The 16,545-nt window shown below is 45.3% G+C and overlaps 1 protein-coding gene across 2 annotated transcripts in view; it reads left to right on the top strand.

Moving 5' to 3' along the window:
* MBNL3 (muscleblind-like splicing regulator 3) overlaps positions 1-13,256 on the top strand; it is a 59,017-nt gene extending 45,761 nt beyond the window's left edge. Inside the window, exons 6-9 of one of the 2 annotated variants that reach the window (XM_009331694.1) lie at positions 4,201-4,351; positions 8,787-8,881; positions 10,352-10,425; positions 13,093-13,256. In XM_009331694.1, the coding sequence (XP_009329969.1) occupies positions 4,201-4,351; positions 8,787-8,881; positions 10,352-10,408 (303 nt within the window). In that variant the 3' untranslated portion in view covers positions 10,409-10,425; positions 13,093-13,256. The remainder of the gene's footprint in view (positions 1-4,200; positions 4,352-8,786; positions 8,882-10,351; positions 10,426-13,092) is intronic. The other variant, XR_663926.1, reaches the window with a different exon arrangement.
* Positions 13,257-16,545: the final 3,289 nt, after the last annotated feature.

Below are 16,545 nucleotides of genomic sequence, written 5' to 3'. Positions count from 1 at the left end.
TCCTGTAAAAAGAACGTCCCACCCTCTCACCCCCTGACACTCGGGCCTGCCACAGCCGCATCCCCAAAGCCAGTGTAGGCAGTGACCTGCGCGGTGCCTCACTGCCCTCTCTGAGGGGACGTGGCCTGGCAGAGGATGGGAAAGCCCTTTAACTCCCCTACCCTCCTGACCTACCCTACTGAACAAAACCCCATCAGATAAGTTACTTTTAATAGTCTTCCTGCTCTGAAACATCTGAAGGTTTGCAACTGTGTTGCTGGAATATGTCACCTCCTCGGAACCCTTTGGGAAGGCTGCACCAGAGCAGGATTCACAGTGGTGATAGAAGTGTGTATAATCTTCAGAGGAAACTGCTCAGATTGCTTCTGCTGCTTGCCAGGGAATGGGCGCTACCGCTGCCCTCTCTCAGATCATTTTGTATTTGCCGTGCCTTGGACTGAAGCAGTGAGCCAGGTGCAGACCCAGCCCCTCTTTGCTAAGTGCAAAGGGGTGAAAGTGTGATCTGCTCCCAGGAGATAGCGATCTGAGGGGAACTTTGAGGTGCAATTAAACTGTTTGTTGCGAAGATTTGATCCAGTTCTTGTCTTGCAAAAAATAACAAGAGAGGGTTGTTAACCAGCATGTGGGAAATTTTGACTTTGGCATGCAGTGCGTTTTTATCTGTCAGTCATGCTGAAAGATTGCTTTCCATGCCATGCAGAGAAGTGGCACAAACCTCTCTGTTCAGATGCTTCTGTTCCAGCAGAAATGTGGCTTTCCCAGCCCAAAAATGGGAGGGTGCCTGGCATTTTTGTAGTGGGAATTGTTTATTGGGATCAGTGCAGGCTCTCACATGGATACTAAAGTGAATTAACCCCTTCACCAGTGCAGATGGTCTGGTCATGTTGCATAGGTTGCATACCCATGTGCACACAAAAACACACGGGCAAAAAAGAAAGTCAGAAAAGATTACTGTCAAAGGTTACTGCTACATCTGTGATGGTCAGAGCTTGTCCAGACGGAAACTGCAAGCAGCAGGATGAGGTAAACTCACCAAGTAAGTTCTTTGCTACAAGGATTTAGACTAGCTCCTGTCCTGCAGCGGGGAGGCACTTGCTATAGAATTCAGTAATGTCAGAATGTGGCAAGGAGTCTCCTGTTGCCTTTTGTAGGTGCTGCAGGACACGCTTGGGGGATTCCTTCAGAATGAGGACATGGTGCAAGACAGAAATGTCTCCCTGTGAGCTGTTATAATTCCTGCAGCTCCTGAGACCGTTACAGAAATGCTGGCCCATTTCAAATGAGACACACTTGTTTGCTCCATTGTCCCTGCCAGATCCCTGTACAGGAGTCGTGTTGGCCCAACTTCATCACGTGCAATTTTAGACACCTCTCCCAGGCATTTGTAGATAGACCTTTCAGTGAGTGTGCTCCTGACTTGGGGCTCTTACCTCAATGCAAGGGCTGAAGAAGTGGTGAAGCCAGATTCTTCTGTCCCCCTGGGCCCTCTTGCCCCTTGATATCTGAAATTAGACAGGTTGGCAACAGGAGGAGCGCATCTTCAGGGCATGCTCCTGTATGGATGCTCCCCCAGCTGCTGGGATGGGAGAGGTGATCCACAAGGCTGTGTCAAACCAGAAGCAGACCAAGACGGGCTCCTGGCTCCTGTGCCCACAGGAAGGCAGAGCTGGCCTTTAGCTTACACAGTGGCTGCTGCAGTGTGCTTGTTTTAGAATACTCTGGAAATGTTGCATTTATTTGTATTTCTCCACCCAGCTGCTGTTCAGGGAGCAGTAGTGGGACTGCCCATAGCTCCTTTCCCTTGCTCCCAAGGGGCTGTAGCAGGGTACGAGGAAGGGTGATGTTAGAGAGACGATGAAGTAGACCATTGTGCCTTGACATACCTATGGCCTATTGGTGTTTGTATGCTCCCTCTGACTGCAACACTGGGCTCAGGAATTGTCCTGTAAAGAGACAGGACATCACAGCAAGGTCTCAAAGCCTTCAGCTGTTCTGCTTTTGGCACTGCCATTATGGGATAATGGGCATTTTGGGGTGGTGACAGCCTTTGGCCAAGAAGCAAGGAGTCAAAAAGTCCATTATGTGCCTGGCACAGATGCTTTGCTATAATTAATAATTTTTTTTCTGAGGCAGATTTCAGAAGCATCTGAAAAAGAATGTTTTGCAATCATGCACAGTAGGGAGCATGAATTTAAGCAGCAAGTTCTTCAGTTACTGTAAATCTGTAAAACGCCTCTGATGCAAGTGGAGCTACTCCAGTCTCTACAAGCTGCAAATCTGTCCCGTGCCTGGAGGAACATTCATGTAGCCATCATTAAATAGGCGAGATGTAGATACAGTCAGATTTAACGTAGATATCAATGAGGGCTTCCCTAGAAATGGAAACACTTAGATCTTTACCTAAAAGATCTCATCCTAAAATACAGATCTTAAGCAACAGATTTTGGTGTCTGTGTCTGAGAATGTTGTCCCATGTTCGACTGCTGTTTCTTGGTACTAGCCAGAAGAAATCTGGAAAGATTGAGTCCTAATGCTGGCACTGGATGCCTGCTAGCATTAGCAGAGGATGTGTGCATGTCTGAGGGCAGTTTTGCAAATGCAATTTCTTCTTCTAATTTTCTTTTTTTAGTATTAAAACCACCCAAAAGCCACCATGTGAATAGAGATAGGATGGAGTAATGTTTTGCCTGGAAGTATCTTGCTTAACATTTCTCAGATGAGCAGTCTCCTATAGCAAATTAAATTTAAAGTGAAAGCTGTTTCTAGATGGTGACAAACTGTTGCAAGCTTTCACTTATATTCTGTTGTGTGTTGATCTTCATAATGCTTTAAAATCTCTTTACTTGTGTCCTTTCTTCCAAGTACTGTGTGTTTGTAGCCTTAATCCTTCATTAGCTAAACCTCCTCCATTACCTACCCTTCACTGTCACCTATTAAAAAAAGAGAAGAGTAATAACCCTATTTTTCAGCCATTGCTTTGCTACATGATATAGAATAACACAACTAGGCAGAAATGACCCGATTCTGCATGACTTCCACGTGCGTAAATCTCATTGACGTCAATGGGAGCGTTACGTGCAAAAGGACTGCAGGGCGTAATTAAAAAGGACCCTTTTCTATCACAATGTGGAGAGAAAAATGTGGTTTCTACTTGGGTACAATGAAAAGCTGTAAATCATTAGAAACATTCCTGTCTCCTAAGAACCTGACATACTACTTTGCTGTTGAGACATGCTTGGGTGAATGATGAGTAACACACTGAGAAAAGTTCCTGAGTTGGGTTAATGCTTTTTACCAAGTCTGATCATGAAACAGGTTTGACAGGCTGGAAGAAGCCTGGTGGTGTGATAGAACAAAATGAGAGGATTTGCCTGATAGCAAGGCCCACCCAAATCCTTTTCGAACACTAGATTTGTCAATGGCTTTTTCCATTGTTAATAATGAGCGAGCAGTATTTAACTGTTGGAGGCCACCTTTTAGAAATTGGGAGCAAGTCCAAATCTGCTGGTGGTGAGCTGTGCCACTGCTGCGAGTGGTGAAGAATCGGGCCTGTTCTTGACCAGGTTGCTCAGCCTCTCTACTAACAAGTGGAAATGCATTTTACTATGAATGTAACGTTACGCATGTAATTGGCAACAGCTACCGCTTTATCACCTGGACACATGGGTTGGCTGCACACAAGTGTGCATGTTTCCACACGTGTGCACATACATGTAGGCAGGTATTGAAACAGGCGAAGACAAGCATCCCTTTTTTTCCATGGCATTTGTTGTTTATGCTAATCTTCTTGTTTTTAAATAGTCATCTACTATATTTCTCTTACCTGGTATTTTTTTTTTAAATGCTTGTTGCCTGCAACTGCTCTTCGTAGTATCCTGTCCAGGTGATCACCTCTCCCCTTCCTTCTTCTCTTGCTTTTTTTTCCTGTGTGCCCAAGTCAGTCCTGCTGATTTTCCCTTAGCATCCCTCCTCCTTCTGGACTCTGCCCCTGGTACATTTACTAACTGCTTACCTAGTGAAGTTGTGGTTTCACCTACTACTTCTACTGTGATTTAGCTGCTCTTCTCTTTCCTGTCTCTCCAAGTTGATACACTTGCAGGTGATTTGCAGCCAAGACCCCCTATTATTTATTGCATGCTTGATCTACATCTGGGCCCCTTTCTTTACTCCACTTGTCTTTAATGACTCCCTTATCCACAGGCCCTGCCGCCTGGTGCACTTCAACCTTTACCAAAGAGGCCAGCACTTGAAAAAAACAATGGTGCCACCACAGTCTTTAACCCAAGCGTTTTCCACTACCAACAGGCTCTAGCCAACATGCAGTTGCAACAGCCTACATTCATCCCTACAGGTAAGTGTCTCCTTGCTTTTCCCAGCATTGTAGTTGTCTTTTTTATGACCTAGGCGTTGAGCTAATGAGATTTGTAATAGTCCTTAGCAAAAGTGTATCAGTGTGTAGTCTCCTGTTAAAAATGGATGAAAAGTTAACGTTTGTTGTTTGACTTCTTTTTCCTTCACCTACTGCAATTCAGAGCTTTTCACTTGTAAAGATTCCTTCTTAGCCTTTTTTGTTTGGTTTTGGGGTTTTTTAAGCAGTCCAACTAAGAAAAATGTCTGCATGTTTCTTGAATTCATACTTTCTGTTTCTCCTCCTTATGGTTCAACTGGTTAATCCCAAATTAATTCTTTGACTCTTGCGTAGCACTCTACGGACTCATGTTAAAATGTCTTGTGGGCCTCTGTGCCTGCTCACTTGAGGCTGCAGGTATCTTTCTGAGCTTCTGTCTCAGTGACCTACATATTCCAGCAGCCATGATGTTTATAGAGGGAACGGTTTGTTTTTAGTAAATACAAATTACATAATCCTCTTTAAAGGCATATATTCCCTCCTGCTTGTCTTTTGACCAGTATGATAGCCTAAGCTTTTTAAAAGCAATTTAACTCCCAACTTTTATTGTACCTTTAAGGTCTCAGAGTAAAATTGAAAGATGCAGTTCAGTAATTCATATAGGACTCAAAATATTGATGTGGCAGATGCGACTGCTGACTAGCCAATTAACCTCTATTCACTGCAGCCAAATGAAAAACAAAACCTGCTTAGAGTAATAAGTATTATAAGTGCCTGAATTAGGAATATTCCAGAGTTGATAGCTCGTTTTTTAGTATCATTATTATCATTGCAGAGCATCATAACAAAACTAAGGCCCGACGTTTTTAATGTTTAATGCTGTATTCACTTGCCAGATGATATTTACAAAAATACACAAAGTGTTTCTCTGGGCTGGCCCCTCGAGGTGAACACGCAGTGGACCTGGACCTTGGCCTTGCCGTTCCTTGGGGTCATGGGAAAAGCTTTAGAGACAGTCCTATACTGAGACCAAACCGTCTCAGGTGTGAGCGTGGGTCCAGAGAGCTGGGACCTAAACCCTGTGCTCGCGTGGCCTTTCTGTTATGAGAGCACTTGGAGACACTCAGAACTCAGCAGCTGCCAAGATGTCTTCCAGGGAAGTAGAGTCTTGTACGGAGAGACGGAGGGAGGGACTCCAGTAGTAGCCTCCCCCTCTTGTGCTCTGCAAAGTGCTCTTGGAGGGGATGGGCTGAGCTGACCTTACCACAACTGTTAGGTGCCAAGCGAAGTACTTCTTCAAGAAACACTGACACCTTTGAGAATGCCAAGTCCCCCAGCTGGCTACACGCTCCTCTTCCTCAAGGTCGCAGTTGCCAAAGTTGACATAAGGACGTGCATTTCTGATGCAAGCACCATAAATCAGCTTTTACCCGCCACTTTCACTGTGCTGTTGTGCCCTGTCTCATGGCAATGAAATTACGCACAGGGCTGATGTGTAACAGGTCTATTTGCTGGCACCTGCTCTTGTCTGAGGACATTAATGCTGGGCAGAGCAGCAAATTTCCAGCCAGAGGACGGATCTCTGATGAATTTACGTTACGCATCCCCGTTTTCCCTTATGCATCAGTCTGCAGATCTGGTCTCAGCCTTTGCAGCACTCTGGAAAGCGAAGCAGGGAAGTGGCACGTAGCAGCTCACACCGTGGGGAGGGGAAGCGAGCTGTTGCTTTTCTTAGTTTCTCCTGTTCAGTTATTGAGAGATCAACATCATGGGTTGCCATGGGGGGGAAAGTCAGGGTGTCTATTGAAAATGGCATCATCACTACAATTGTTTCAAGTCCAGAAAAAAACTGCCTCTTTCAGCTTAAACTAGAGACTTTGAATCCCGGTTCCTGCTTGCAGGAGTAAATTGCTTTTGGAAAATCGGTTTTAACATGAGTGTGACATTCTTCTAAGGGCAATTTGTTTTCTGCTGACATGATCAGAAAGAAATCAACATACCCGATACCAAAAAAACCCCCAAACAACCCTGATTTCTAGGATAGATCACATAATTTAATACCAGGGTGGGAGAAGAAATATATTCTCTACTACCCAAGAATTCAAGAATTAATTTGGTTTGCTATGATCTCTTAAAACTGAGTTTAAACTATTTATGTACCAATATGCAGAATCTGTTTGCATGTGCTTAAATACTGAATGCTGCAAAGAGAATACCTGCTTTTTAGTTAAAGTGATTTCTAACACTGAAGCTTCACTAATGAAATATCCCTTCTGTTCATCTTTCCACGCTTCAATGCATGGTGTGCAGGGTCAGTTCTGTGCATGACACCCACTGCAAGCGTTGGTAGGTTTTTCTACACAAACTTCTCAACTTTTCCTAATCTGAAAGAGACAGCAAGTTAGTATGCATCAGTGAGAACCTGGGTGGCTGAGTGGTGTGACTGTCTATCTGCTGTCTTCTTTGAGGCTTAAATGGTTGTATCCCTTTTAATTTCTGTGCAGTGCACTGTTTCGTGTGACTAATAAGAGAACGCAAGATGATGTGTTCCCACCCCTATTTAGTTCCACTGCAGAGACAAAAATTTGTCACTTAAATGTCTTTACAACCCATTTAAGTCATCCAACAAAAGGAAATAGCAATGGGAGGATCCTGTTGGTTTATTTTTTTTTGTATCAGGCATCAGGTGGATTAGAGTTTGGATTTTCGGTTGTCCTTCTGAGGACATTTTAGGAGACTGGTTTAATAAAGGCGCTAAGGAGGAACACATCTGGCATCAACCCCTCTGCCAGAGCAGGGCGCTGCTTGTACAGCAGGAGAAGCAGGGCTTAGGCTGTGGACTGGCTAAAGATTCATCTCTTTAGTGAAGTGTCAGCTGTGCAGGTACAAGGGACTGTAGGGAGGTACTGCTGATGGTGCATATGGGATGCAGTGAGGCGGCAGGGCTGAGTACATGCTCATTGCTGCTGCAGGGATCCAGTATGTTCAGGCTCAGCATCTGGGTCTTAACTGGGAACCTGTGCAGGTCTTTGAGGGACCTTTCCCTCTGTCTACAGCTGCTGGGTAGACAGGTACACAGCAGGGTGGGTGAAAGCTGAGCTTTCATTCTCCAGCCAAGGTTATACAAGACTACTAGCATCCAGGTGTGTGCCTGCTTCAGCCAGAGGGAGAGAGGCGGGAGCCCTGGGGAGGGTGCAGGGCTTTCAGGGAGTAGGTCTGAAAGCTTTGGCAGGAATGGCTAAGCACTCTGCTCTCAAACCTCCCCATCCCTATAGCGCAGGGAGGACACACCGCTTGCATGACGGGGAGCTGAGCCCTTCAAACACACCTCTGCCTGTAGGAAACCCCAACCCACATGCTCCAATGTCCCGTGGCTTTAGCGTGCCCAGCCTGCAAGCACGCACACTCCCCACCAGGGCCGGCCGTGTCTGCTGGGGTGGAGGGGAAGGCAAGTCCGCTTCCCCGTCACATGTTTGCGGGGATGGCCAGGCCTTCCCGCAGGCTCCCCAGCCCCGCAAACCCCCCCTGGGTTTGGGGGATGGCTGTGTGTGCCCCGGAGCATCCCCTCCAGCACCGTGCTCTGCGGCACGCGCAGCTTCAGGAGACTGCCAAGCTCCCTGCTGCTGAGTTGTCCTTTCAGATGCTCTTTCTGCAAATTGTAGCTGTTCAGATGCATTCGTGTATTTTTTCCCTCTCAGCCCCCTCCGCTCTCCACCCCCCACCCCGCAAGAGGGGAGTTTTGCCAAATCCTCTAGCATTAGGGTGGAAAGGAAGCATGCTGAATTTGTACAGAGAGAGCTCGGGCTGCCAGCTGCTCATTTGCCGTGCCTCCAGCTCTGTCCCATGCCGAAACATCGTCCCCGCTAGAGAGAGGCAAGAAAACCCGGTGAAAGGGCTGCGGCAGCCACTGCAAAGTGCCTTATGTACCTCTGGTTGCTGGCGGGGATGGGGCGGGGAGGGAAGGGGACAAGCTTTCCCAGGCGGGCGGGAGGGTGCGCTTGCCAAAATGTCCCCACCCAAAGGAACGTGCACTGGCTGTGTCTAACTCCCCACAGGAGCGAGCTGACGTGGGCTTTTGCTAGCACACCCGCCCTCTCCCCCCTTTGGAAATTTGGCCCTCGGAGTCTAATACATCATTGTTCTGCTTATAAATGTACTAAGTGTTGAGAATGTTTTGGTTTTTTCCTTAATTATAATTGTAATTGGCTTTTCCCCTTCTCTCTTGTTTATTTTTTTTCCCAACGCTGTCTTGCTTTGCACTGTGATTGCATGCTGCGCCCCGATGTGTCCTTCATGACGATGTCACATGGCTTGTTGCTGTGATTCCTGCCACGCCCCCAAATCCACCACATGTTGCCATGGTTACATAAAAAACAAACAAAAAATATATATACGCTCCACCCTCCCGTATGTCGCTTCCATGGTTCCCTTCCGAAAGTGCCCATGATGCACGGTGCTACGCCCACCACTGTGTCTGCAGCAACAACTCCTGCCACCAGCGTCCCCTTCGCTGCAACAGCTACCGCCAATCAGGTTTGGCCCTTTCAATGGCTTTCTTTCACGTGTTCAGATCTCGAGGACTGGGCGAGGGCCGGATCCTGCGTGGGGCCGAGCGCCTTCCCGACCCACTCGGCTCAGCGCAGGCTCGGGCGCGCAGAGGCAGCGTGTGTGTGTGCGTGTGTGTGTGTGTGTGTGTATGTGTCTGGGGATTGGTGAGGGGGCACCGGCCGGTCCTGCCATGTGCGGGATCCCGGGGCGGGAGGGACGGCGGGCCCGGCCGGAGTGTAGGGATGGGCGATTGGCAGGGGTGCAGGCGCTTCTCCAAAAACAGCAACCCCCCGGGTCCTGAAAAACTGGGCTGTAAAACTCCTGACCATGCTGTCGCACAAGACCTGCAGCACTTCTGCTTTCAGTCTCAAGCAGAAATACCACCCCGAGCATCCTTCCCCGTGGTATTTTGGCATGTCCTCTCCTGGCTGGAAAGTGGAAGTGAAAAAACAAAGCGGCCTCCCCCCACTGCAAGATTGGACTCTAAAAACAACCAAAGAAAACCCCAAACCAACCAAAACCCAAAAAATCAGGGGCGAGGCTATGAAGTCTGAAGCTTATTCACGCCAGTAACATCACCCATCCCTACAGAAATGACTCTGGATGTGCAGTATGTGCCGTTGTAGCACTGCCATAAGTGTACAGGATTTCATGCATGTCTGCCGAGCCATAATTCTCTCCAAAACTTTCCTCTGAAGATACTGAGTTGTGATGGCTGCTTCCGCACCAGTCCTGAACTGTATATGCACAACCTGTCCTAGTGATGCTTCCTGATAATTTGGTGTGCCACAACTTTTCCCAGTTAGACCAGAGACATTTCAAACTTCCCCACCCCCCCAGTACTAATTTTAGCATTTTTATTTGTCATGCTCTCAGGTTTAGAGCTATTGCAAAGAAAATGGGGTGTCACTTTGTTCTGTAGGAGGCTGTTAGCCATGCCAAATGTCAGTAATATCTCAGGGGGCATCCTCTAGTCTTCTGCTAGTGCGAGGTCACGAGGCTTTCAGTAGAAGTATTGCCTGCATAAGTCCTAGGCAGTGTTTTACTGCTCGCAGTAGGGATTGCTAGTCTTTTTCTGGGCTTTGTTGTTATTTTCAGGTAGAGCAGGTCTTACTCATACTCGTATTGGTCATGAGAAGAAAGCAGAAATTCCTGTGCAGCGTTGCTCTGTGGCTGTATGAGTCCTGTTTCAGCCAGATAGTTTCAGGGCATTTCTTGTCTTACTTGTGGTCTATGGAGTTAAAATCCCAGTACAATCACCACATACTCCATGAGGCATCAGTAGTGATGCAGCTACCTTGTACTTAATGTGTGGCAAAATAAAGACATATGGGGAATGGATCCTGTTCTATAAGACACTGATGTACTTACTAACCTGATACTGAAGACAGAATGAGCAGCCTGATCTCAAGACAATGTTTTAATGTGTTGTGTTCTTTGTTTTTTTTGCTGTAGATATCCCAGTTATCAGTAGATGAACTGAGTAGCAGCATGTTTGTTTCACAGATGTAGAAGTTCTCGATAGAACAGTAAGTTCCTTTTCGGTATTTCTCTTTATGGTGGATTGCTTTGTACAAGGGCACTGCATCCCCCAAAAGGGGGGCTGGCTTGGGCAGAGGGGCTGAGCCTGTGGGACCCCGGTGACTTCACGCTCTGCCAACTCAACAGAAATTCAGCAGCTGCAGCATAGATACGGAGCAGCCCTGTGGTTTATAACAAGCTATGTTTCCTTGTGTCTCAAATACCTGTTTTACAGTGTTCACAGCCTCCCTTCTTGCATCCCCTGAGTCTGACGGCTGTGTTTACAGGTTACTCTTGCTCTGCACGGCTCCCAGCTGCCTGCAGATGCCTCAGGGATTTGCACTATTGATGGCAAAGGCTGCTCTGATAATGAGTCAGCTGAAAAGGTGTAACTTCTCTATTGCTGTTAGTGGCATATTTCCTTTCCTGGGGTAAGCAGGATTGGGTCATCATCAGCTGCTGTGCATCTGCAAGGCTGGCTTGGTCTGAGCAGAGATCTGCTGTTCAGCTGCAGTGGGGGCCTGGCTCCTGGTGGGTTTCATCAGAGGCCCTTGTATGTGTTTAAGACCAGGATGAATGCCACAAGCAACATATCCTTCACCCTACCTGCAGATCATGGGCTTCCCTAGGCTGCTAGGTTTCTCTGTGTGGGAATGATGGAGGAGTTTGTCCTTTTTTTTGACTTACAGAGTATTATTTCACTGCTGTAGCAGCAGTGTCATTTTTCCATTGCTTTTCTTTGTGAGTGTTAGCTGATGTTCATGAGAGAAAATCCCTTGTGGGTTTCAGTTCATCACCGTATTTTTTTACCCCAAGAGAGTAAAGAGCAGTTCAGCCAATTCAATAAGAGGTCACCAGATTTTCCCAATGCAGGCCATTTAGTATACACAGATATGCAACCCGTTTCTTCCTTAGGTCATGTATTACAGGCAAGTGCTTAAATGCTGGAAATTAATTTGGCAAGCAATTCTCTAATTATATCTCTAGCAATCGACAGAAGTTACTCGTCTTGGTGGTGGCCCTTATCTCTGCTGACTTTATTAAAGTACTCTACGTATAAATGACCCGCTAACTGTGGCCATGGACCTCTGTTCATGTAGGGGTGAACACCAAGCTATCCCTGTTAGTTGAAAATGTGCTACATTACACAGTGTACGGCTCTTCCAAACAAAAGACAGACAGACAGACAGACGTGACACCTGACATGTTAGCCCATTTCCATAACACATGCAAAACAGCCTGTTCCAGTGGAAGGAGATCATTTGCATTGGAAGAGCCTCATTCTTGAACTCTTTGAGATTGTTTTCAGCATTTATTTCAGGAAACTTCTTTTTTGTGAATCCTTTTCACTTTTGTGTGTGTGTGCGTGTGCTTAAACTCACACTGTCAATAGTTAGTGATTTCAGGCTAGGCGAGGACATTCCGTGGGATGTATTTCTTTAGTAAGTAGGGAGCATGGCACAGTCTGTCGAACAAAGCATCGTCCGTGCTGTTAAGGACCGTGAAAAACCTTTGCTTGAAAGAAGTAGGGTCAACATACTGAATTTGATGGGATTTCTTGGGGATCAGGCTACTGGGCATGGAGAGGGTCTGGGTCAGACAAGTCGCCTGTTCTTCACGAGGGCAGCATGAGCACATGCGTGAGCCACCACTCTGCCAGAAGCACTTGTCCTCTTAACACCTCGCAGCTACGGGACATAAACCGCCTTCGGAGGCTGGTACAAAAGGGCTATGTCCCCCAGCATCTCCAGTGCTCACAGACCCACCAGCAGCCATTTGCATGCAGCAGCATGCATATTTTGATCCCATTCCTGGGTTGTTAACCTCTGTGTCTGTGCATAAACTAAAGGTGAGCAAATCTCTCGGGGACACATCGTTTCATGCTACCACCCAAGCATGTGAAATTATGCATGTGCTCAAAAGTTTCGCCAGACAAGGACCTTGGTTGGCACTTTGCAGTGCTGAGGGGCAATTCCCAAAGCTGCCCTGAGCGGGAGTTGGGTAACTGAAATACTTGCTGCTCTGGCAGATGTTTTTCTTTTCCTCCATAGTTGACAAGGTCCTGGTAGCCAGTCTGGCTAGCCTAGCTCTGCAGGAGACAAGTGTTGGGTCCTTCAGGGGAGGATTTTCACGAGTACATCCCAAGAGAGAGGCGATTTGCTCCCAAAAGAGGGTCTCCTGAGCACAGGGTTTCTGTGTCTGTGTTTTGGCTCGTGGCCCTATTCGCCTTTGGCTCGTGGCCCCTTAGGATCAGATTTTAATGTGACTATCTGTGGCGCGCTCTGAAGGAAACAGGGAGCTAGCAGGGGTCAGGGATTCCTTTGGCCCTCTCCTTAGTCACTTTCTACCTGCCATCCTGTCAAAAAATAAGACTATTATTCGCCCCCCTCCCTCTTTCACTAATTGTCTTGTCAGTGTGTGTGAAGCTCACTGGAAATGGAAAGCCCTAAGTGCAGATTAAAGAGGGTGCCAAGTGTGTTATTAGCAATTTCACCCTAGGTCAGAAAATTAAGGGAATAAAATGTTTTCTCTCTGCAACATACTAATGGCAACTTCTTGGGCAGTGCGGTGAGGATGTAAATGTATCTTATTAGAATGACTTTTATTAAAATATAGAGGTATCTCTCTCTAACTTCTCACTCTTTCTTTGTTGTTGTTTTTTCTTTCCCCTGCAGCAGACCATGTTGAAATTCTGAACAGTAAAATTATGGAGCACCAGGACTTCTTGGTGGGAAGCTGCGCATGGCCTTTCTGTATATATCCCCTCTTCCCTCTATCATTCTCTACCACCTCTACAGTAAGCCTGTTGCAGCCTACATGTTAACCAAAAACTGATCAATGGGAATGTCAAAAAAAAAAAAAAAGCACTATAGAAACAATTAACAAACAGCGCTCTGTTATATGAGATATACAAGTAGAAAATTATAATAGACTTTTATAACACATTACTTTAACACACTTAATCATTTTATGACTACCATCCTGATAAGTGCATCTGCACAGCGGACTGTTGGTTTACTGTATACTATCGATGGATAAATGTTTGTCTCGTTTTTAAAGTGTTATCTTACTGTTTTGTTTACATCTTAGTCTATTGATTTGTTTTAAAGTGTACATCATTATCAACTATACTCAATACCATTTTTTCATTATTGTTATGTCTTAAGTTTTCATATACTGTAGGTTTTATGGGTTTTTGTTCGTTTTTTACTAAAAATGTTATTGTGGGAAACAGGAATTATGTGCTTGAAAAACACGACACAGGAATGTTCTGCCCTTTGCTGGATTTTGCTGTTAATGTCAGCTAAAATTGCTTGTGTTAAATGCTCCTTTTATCTTTTAAAATTTGCCTTCAGATAGAGTCTCCAAATTCTTAGTACAAGTGATATGAAAGGACAGCTGTCATTTTAGTCCAGTTCAGGGTATTTCTTTCAATACAATGAGCTGATTCTGGAAACTTTTGGGGAAAAAAACCCACAAAAGCCCAGGCTCAGTAGGGGGACAGGAACGATTTGCTCAGACGATGGTAAGCATCAAGGGATTTCTGCAGTTCTGTTGTCCATTGAAGTGCATTCTCAGCTGCAAACGGCGCACAATCTCTCTTGCTGTTCTCATGGTGCAGTCAAAACAAAAAAAAAAAGGTGGTGAAGTGAGACAGCTTCAGTTGGGCAAAGACTCACTGCGTTGGAGAGGAGTGAATGCCAACCGTTAGCTGGAGTGGGCCCATAGCCATGACTTAGCCCAGGCTGGGTAATACTGTGCCCGGGGGCTTGTCTCCACTAAGCACGCCGAAACATTTTGGCCTGAAATCTTACGTGGCTCTTCTTGAAATTTTGTCAGCACGCACCAATTATTTAATCACCATTTTCCATAAGTGGATGATTTTTTTCCCCATCATCTCTGGCCCTTTAAAGGAAACACAGCAGTAACAAAGCAGGAAAAAGCTCAGCGTAAGCTTTCTACCGTAGATAAACATTCATCTTAATGGAGCTCCTGTAGGTCAGTGGATTTATTTTGGCACCTTCTACTTGATCAAGAGCAATGTTTGCCGCACAACAAGGGCTAGTTCTCAATACCTCCTTTTCATACACACGAATAAAATGATTTCCAGCCCGTGCACCCTGGACAGCCCAGCCTGTTGTTACACTGCGTTAATGAACAATCTGGCTGCAGAATGCATTTTGGTTGAGGATACAGCCAAATTCATCCCTGTCATAGCTCTACAGTATCATTGGCATTATGGAAGAGATGGATTTGCTGCTGTAAATCCACGAACTCCATACAAGGAGAAAGAGAATCGTTATTGAAACGAAGCAAGAGGCCAGCTCCCAGTGTCTGGAGCACTGGCTACCGTGAGCTCACAGTGGTCCTGTAGGGTGCCAAATTCTGACAACCATGTTTTGTTTTCTTTTCCAAGTACCTTGGCCTTGGTAAGAGACTTTCCTTGCCCCGTCTCCTCCAGTGTGAGCACAGATAGTTTGCTAGATGCGTATCTCTACGGACCAGAAGTGATGGAGGGGCATCTAGGGCACAGCCAGTACGTCCCAGAGCAGGCTCTGACCATCTGCCCGTGGAGAATCATTCATAGCAAGAACCTTTGAAGGGCCCAGCTCAAAAAGGCCTTGAGCCAGAAGGAATCTCTCCATTCATTTCAGCAGGCTTTGAACCAAACCCTGAGAAAGGGGAAAAAACATCCCCCCTCCCCTCCCCTCCTTTATGAACCCCGTGTTTTGACAGTCGCTTGTGTCCATAGATGTTCCCCAGCTATCAGTGTTCACAAGCAGCAGCATTGCCTGAAATCAGTGACTCTCATTTATATTGGCGACCGCATACCTGTTCTTTTCACCACTGAGTTTCTGTTTCCCAAAACCATAACATTGTTAGTGGAAAAAGTGGATTTGAGTACTTCCTGTTTGAAATTATTTGTGTATCAAAAATGGGTTTTGCACAACCTGTGCCAGTGCCTCAACAAAGAACAGAGCTGATCTTCTTAAGCCAGAAAGGATGCATTCAAGCTTGTATGGCTTTATGAGTTCAAGGAGGTTGGAATTTTTTCAGTGCTAAATGGATTTTTGTATATCTTGACACTTTGATGTAACCTCCTATTTTATTTATCGACTTAAACATCTGGCATAGATGTGCATAGAATGTAAACCTAGAATACAGCTGTTTTCATGTCACATTTAAAGCACTGAAAAAAAAAAAGTTTAAGGATTATTTTTTATTAAAGAGGTCCAATGAGGGATGTTCAGGGTAGTTATATTAGGTGCCACAACAGTTTTTATATTGCTGGCAAATTTAGAGTTAATTTGTAAATGAGTTTAAGGAAAGAAAAGCTTGAAGCACTAAACTTCACCAAATTCAAAACAATCTCGGCAAAAATGCCATTTTGAGGTAGCACTATTTAAACTAGTTGTGCAATGACTTGCTCTAATTTTCTTTGTTCAAGAAAGAAAAGAAAAAAAAAACCAGTCGCCAGACTATAAATTTCCTAAATAGACTATTACAAAGTCACCGAGCTAGTTAGTGACTCTAAACAAATGTCATAAAAGCATGAATATCATCCTTTATTTGACAAGAGATGTATGTAAGTTTGTTTAAATCGATATAATTTTAGTGACATTTTTATAAGCTTCCCACTTTCCATGAACCTATATTTTTTATTTATCCAAAGTTATTTCTCTTTGTCCATTTCTCTCAGCCTTATGCAAACAATATGCAAGAAATGCTGAAACTTGGATAAAACGGGTCATGCAGAGGGAAAATGAAAGCTGAGATTGATCATTTTCACGAAAAAAGGTTGTTAGTAGTTTCAATAAAAAGTACTACTACTAAACTGTAACATAAGCAGACAATAAAAGAGGGATTTAAAATAAAATGGATTCATAAAACTATTAAGATTATTTTTGTTAAATACAGTGTTTTTAGTAATTTGGAACATGATTTCACAATCAGCCATGTTTTTTAGTTGGAAATTTCTAGCTGATGATTTTTGACTGTGTATTTTTGCATCGCGATGTTCTAGTGAACCGTTACCTCCCTGGCCAGCCCGCGCCGGCCCCCTTCCCGAGCACTCCGAAGCGCTTTGTCTCTCTGCCACCCATCCTTGCCGTCTCGCACCACGCTCG

This window comes from Pygoscelis adeliae, unplaced genomic scaffold (assembly GCF_000699105.1).
Source record: "Pygoscelis adeliae isolate BGI_AS28 unplaced genomic scaffold, ASM69910v1 Scaffold79, whole genome shotgun sequence".
Classification (NCBI taxonomy): Eukaryota; Metazoa; Chordata; class Aves; order Sphenisciformes; family Spheniscidae; genus Pygoscelis; species Pygoscelis adeliae.
This window is presented reverse-complemented; position numbering and strand designations above follow the sequence as displayed.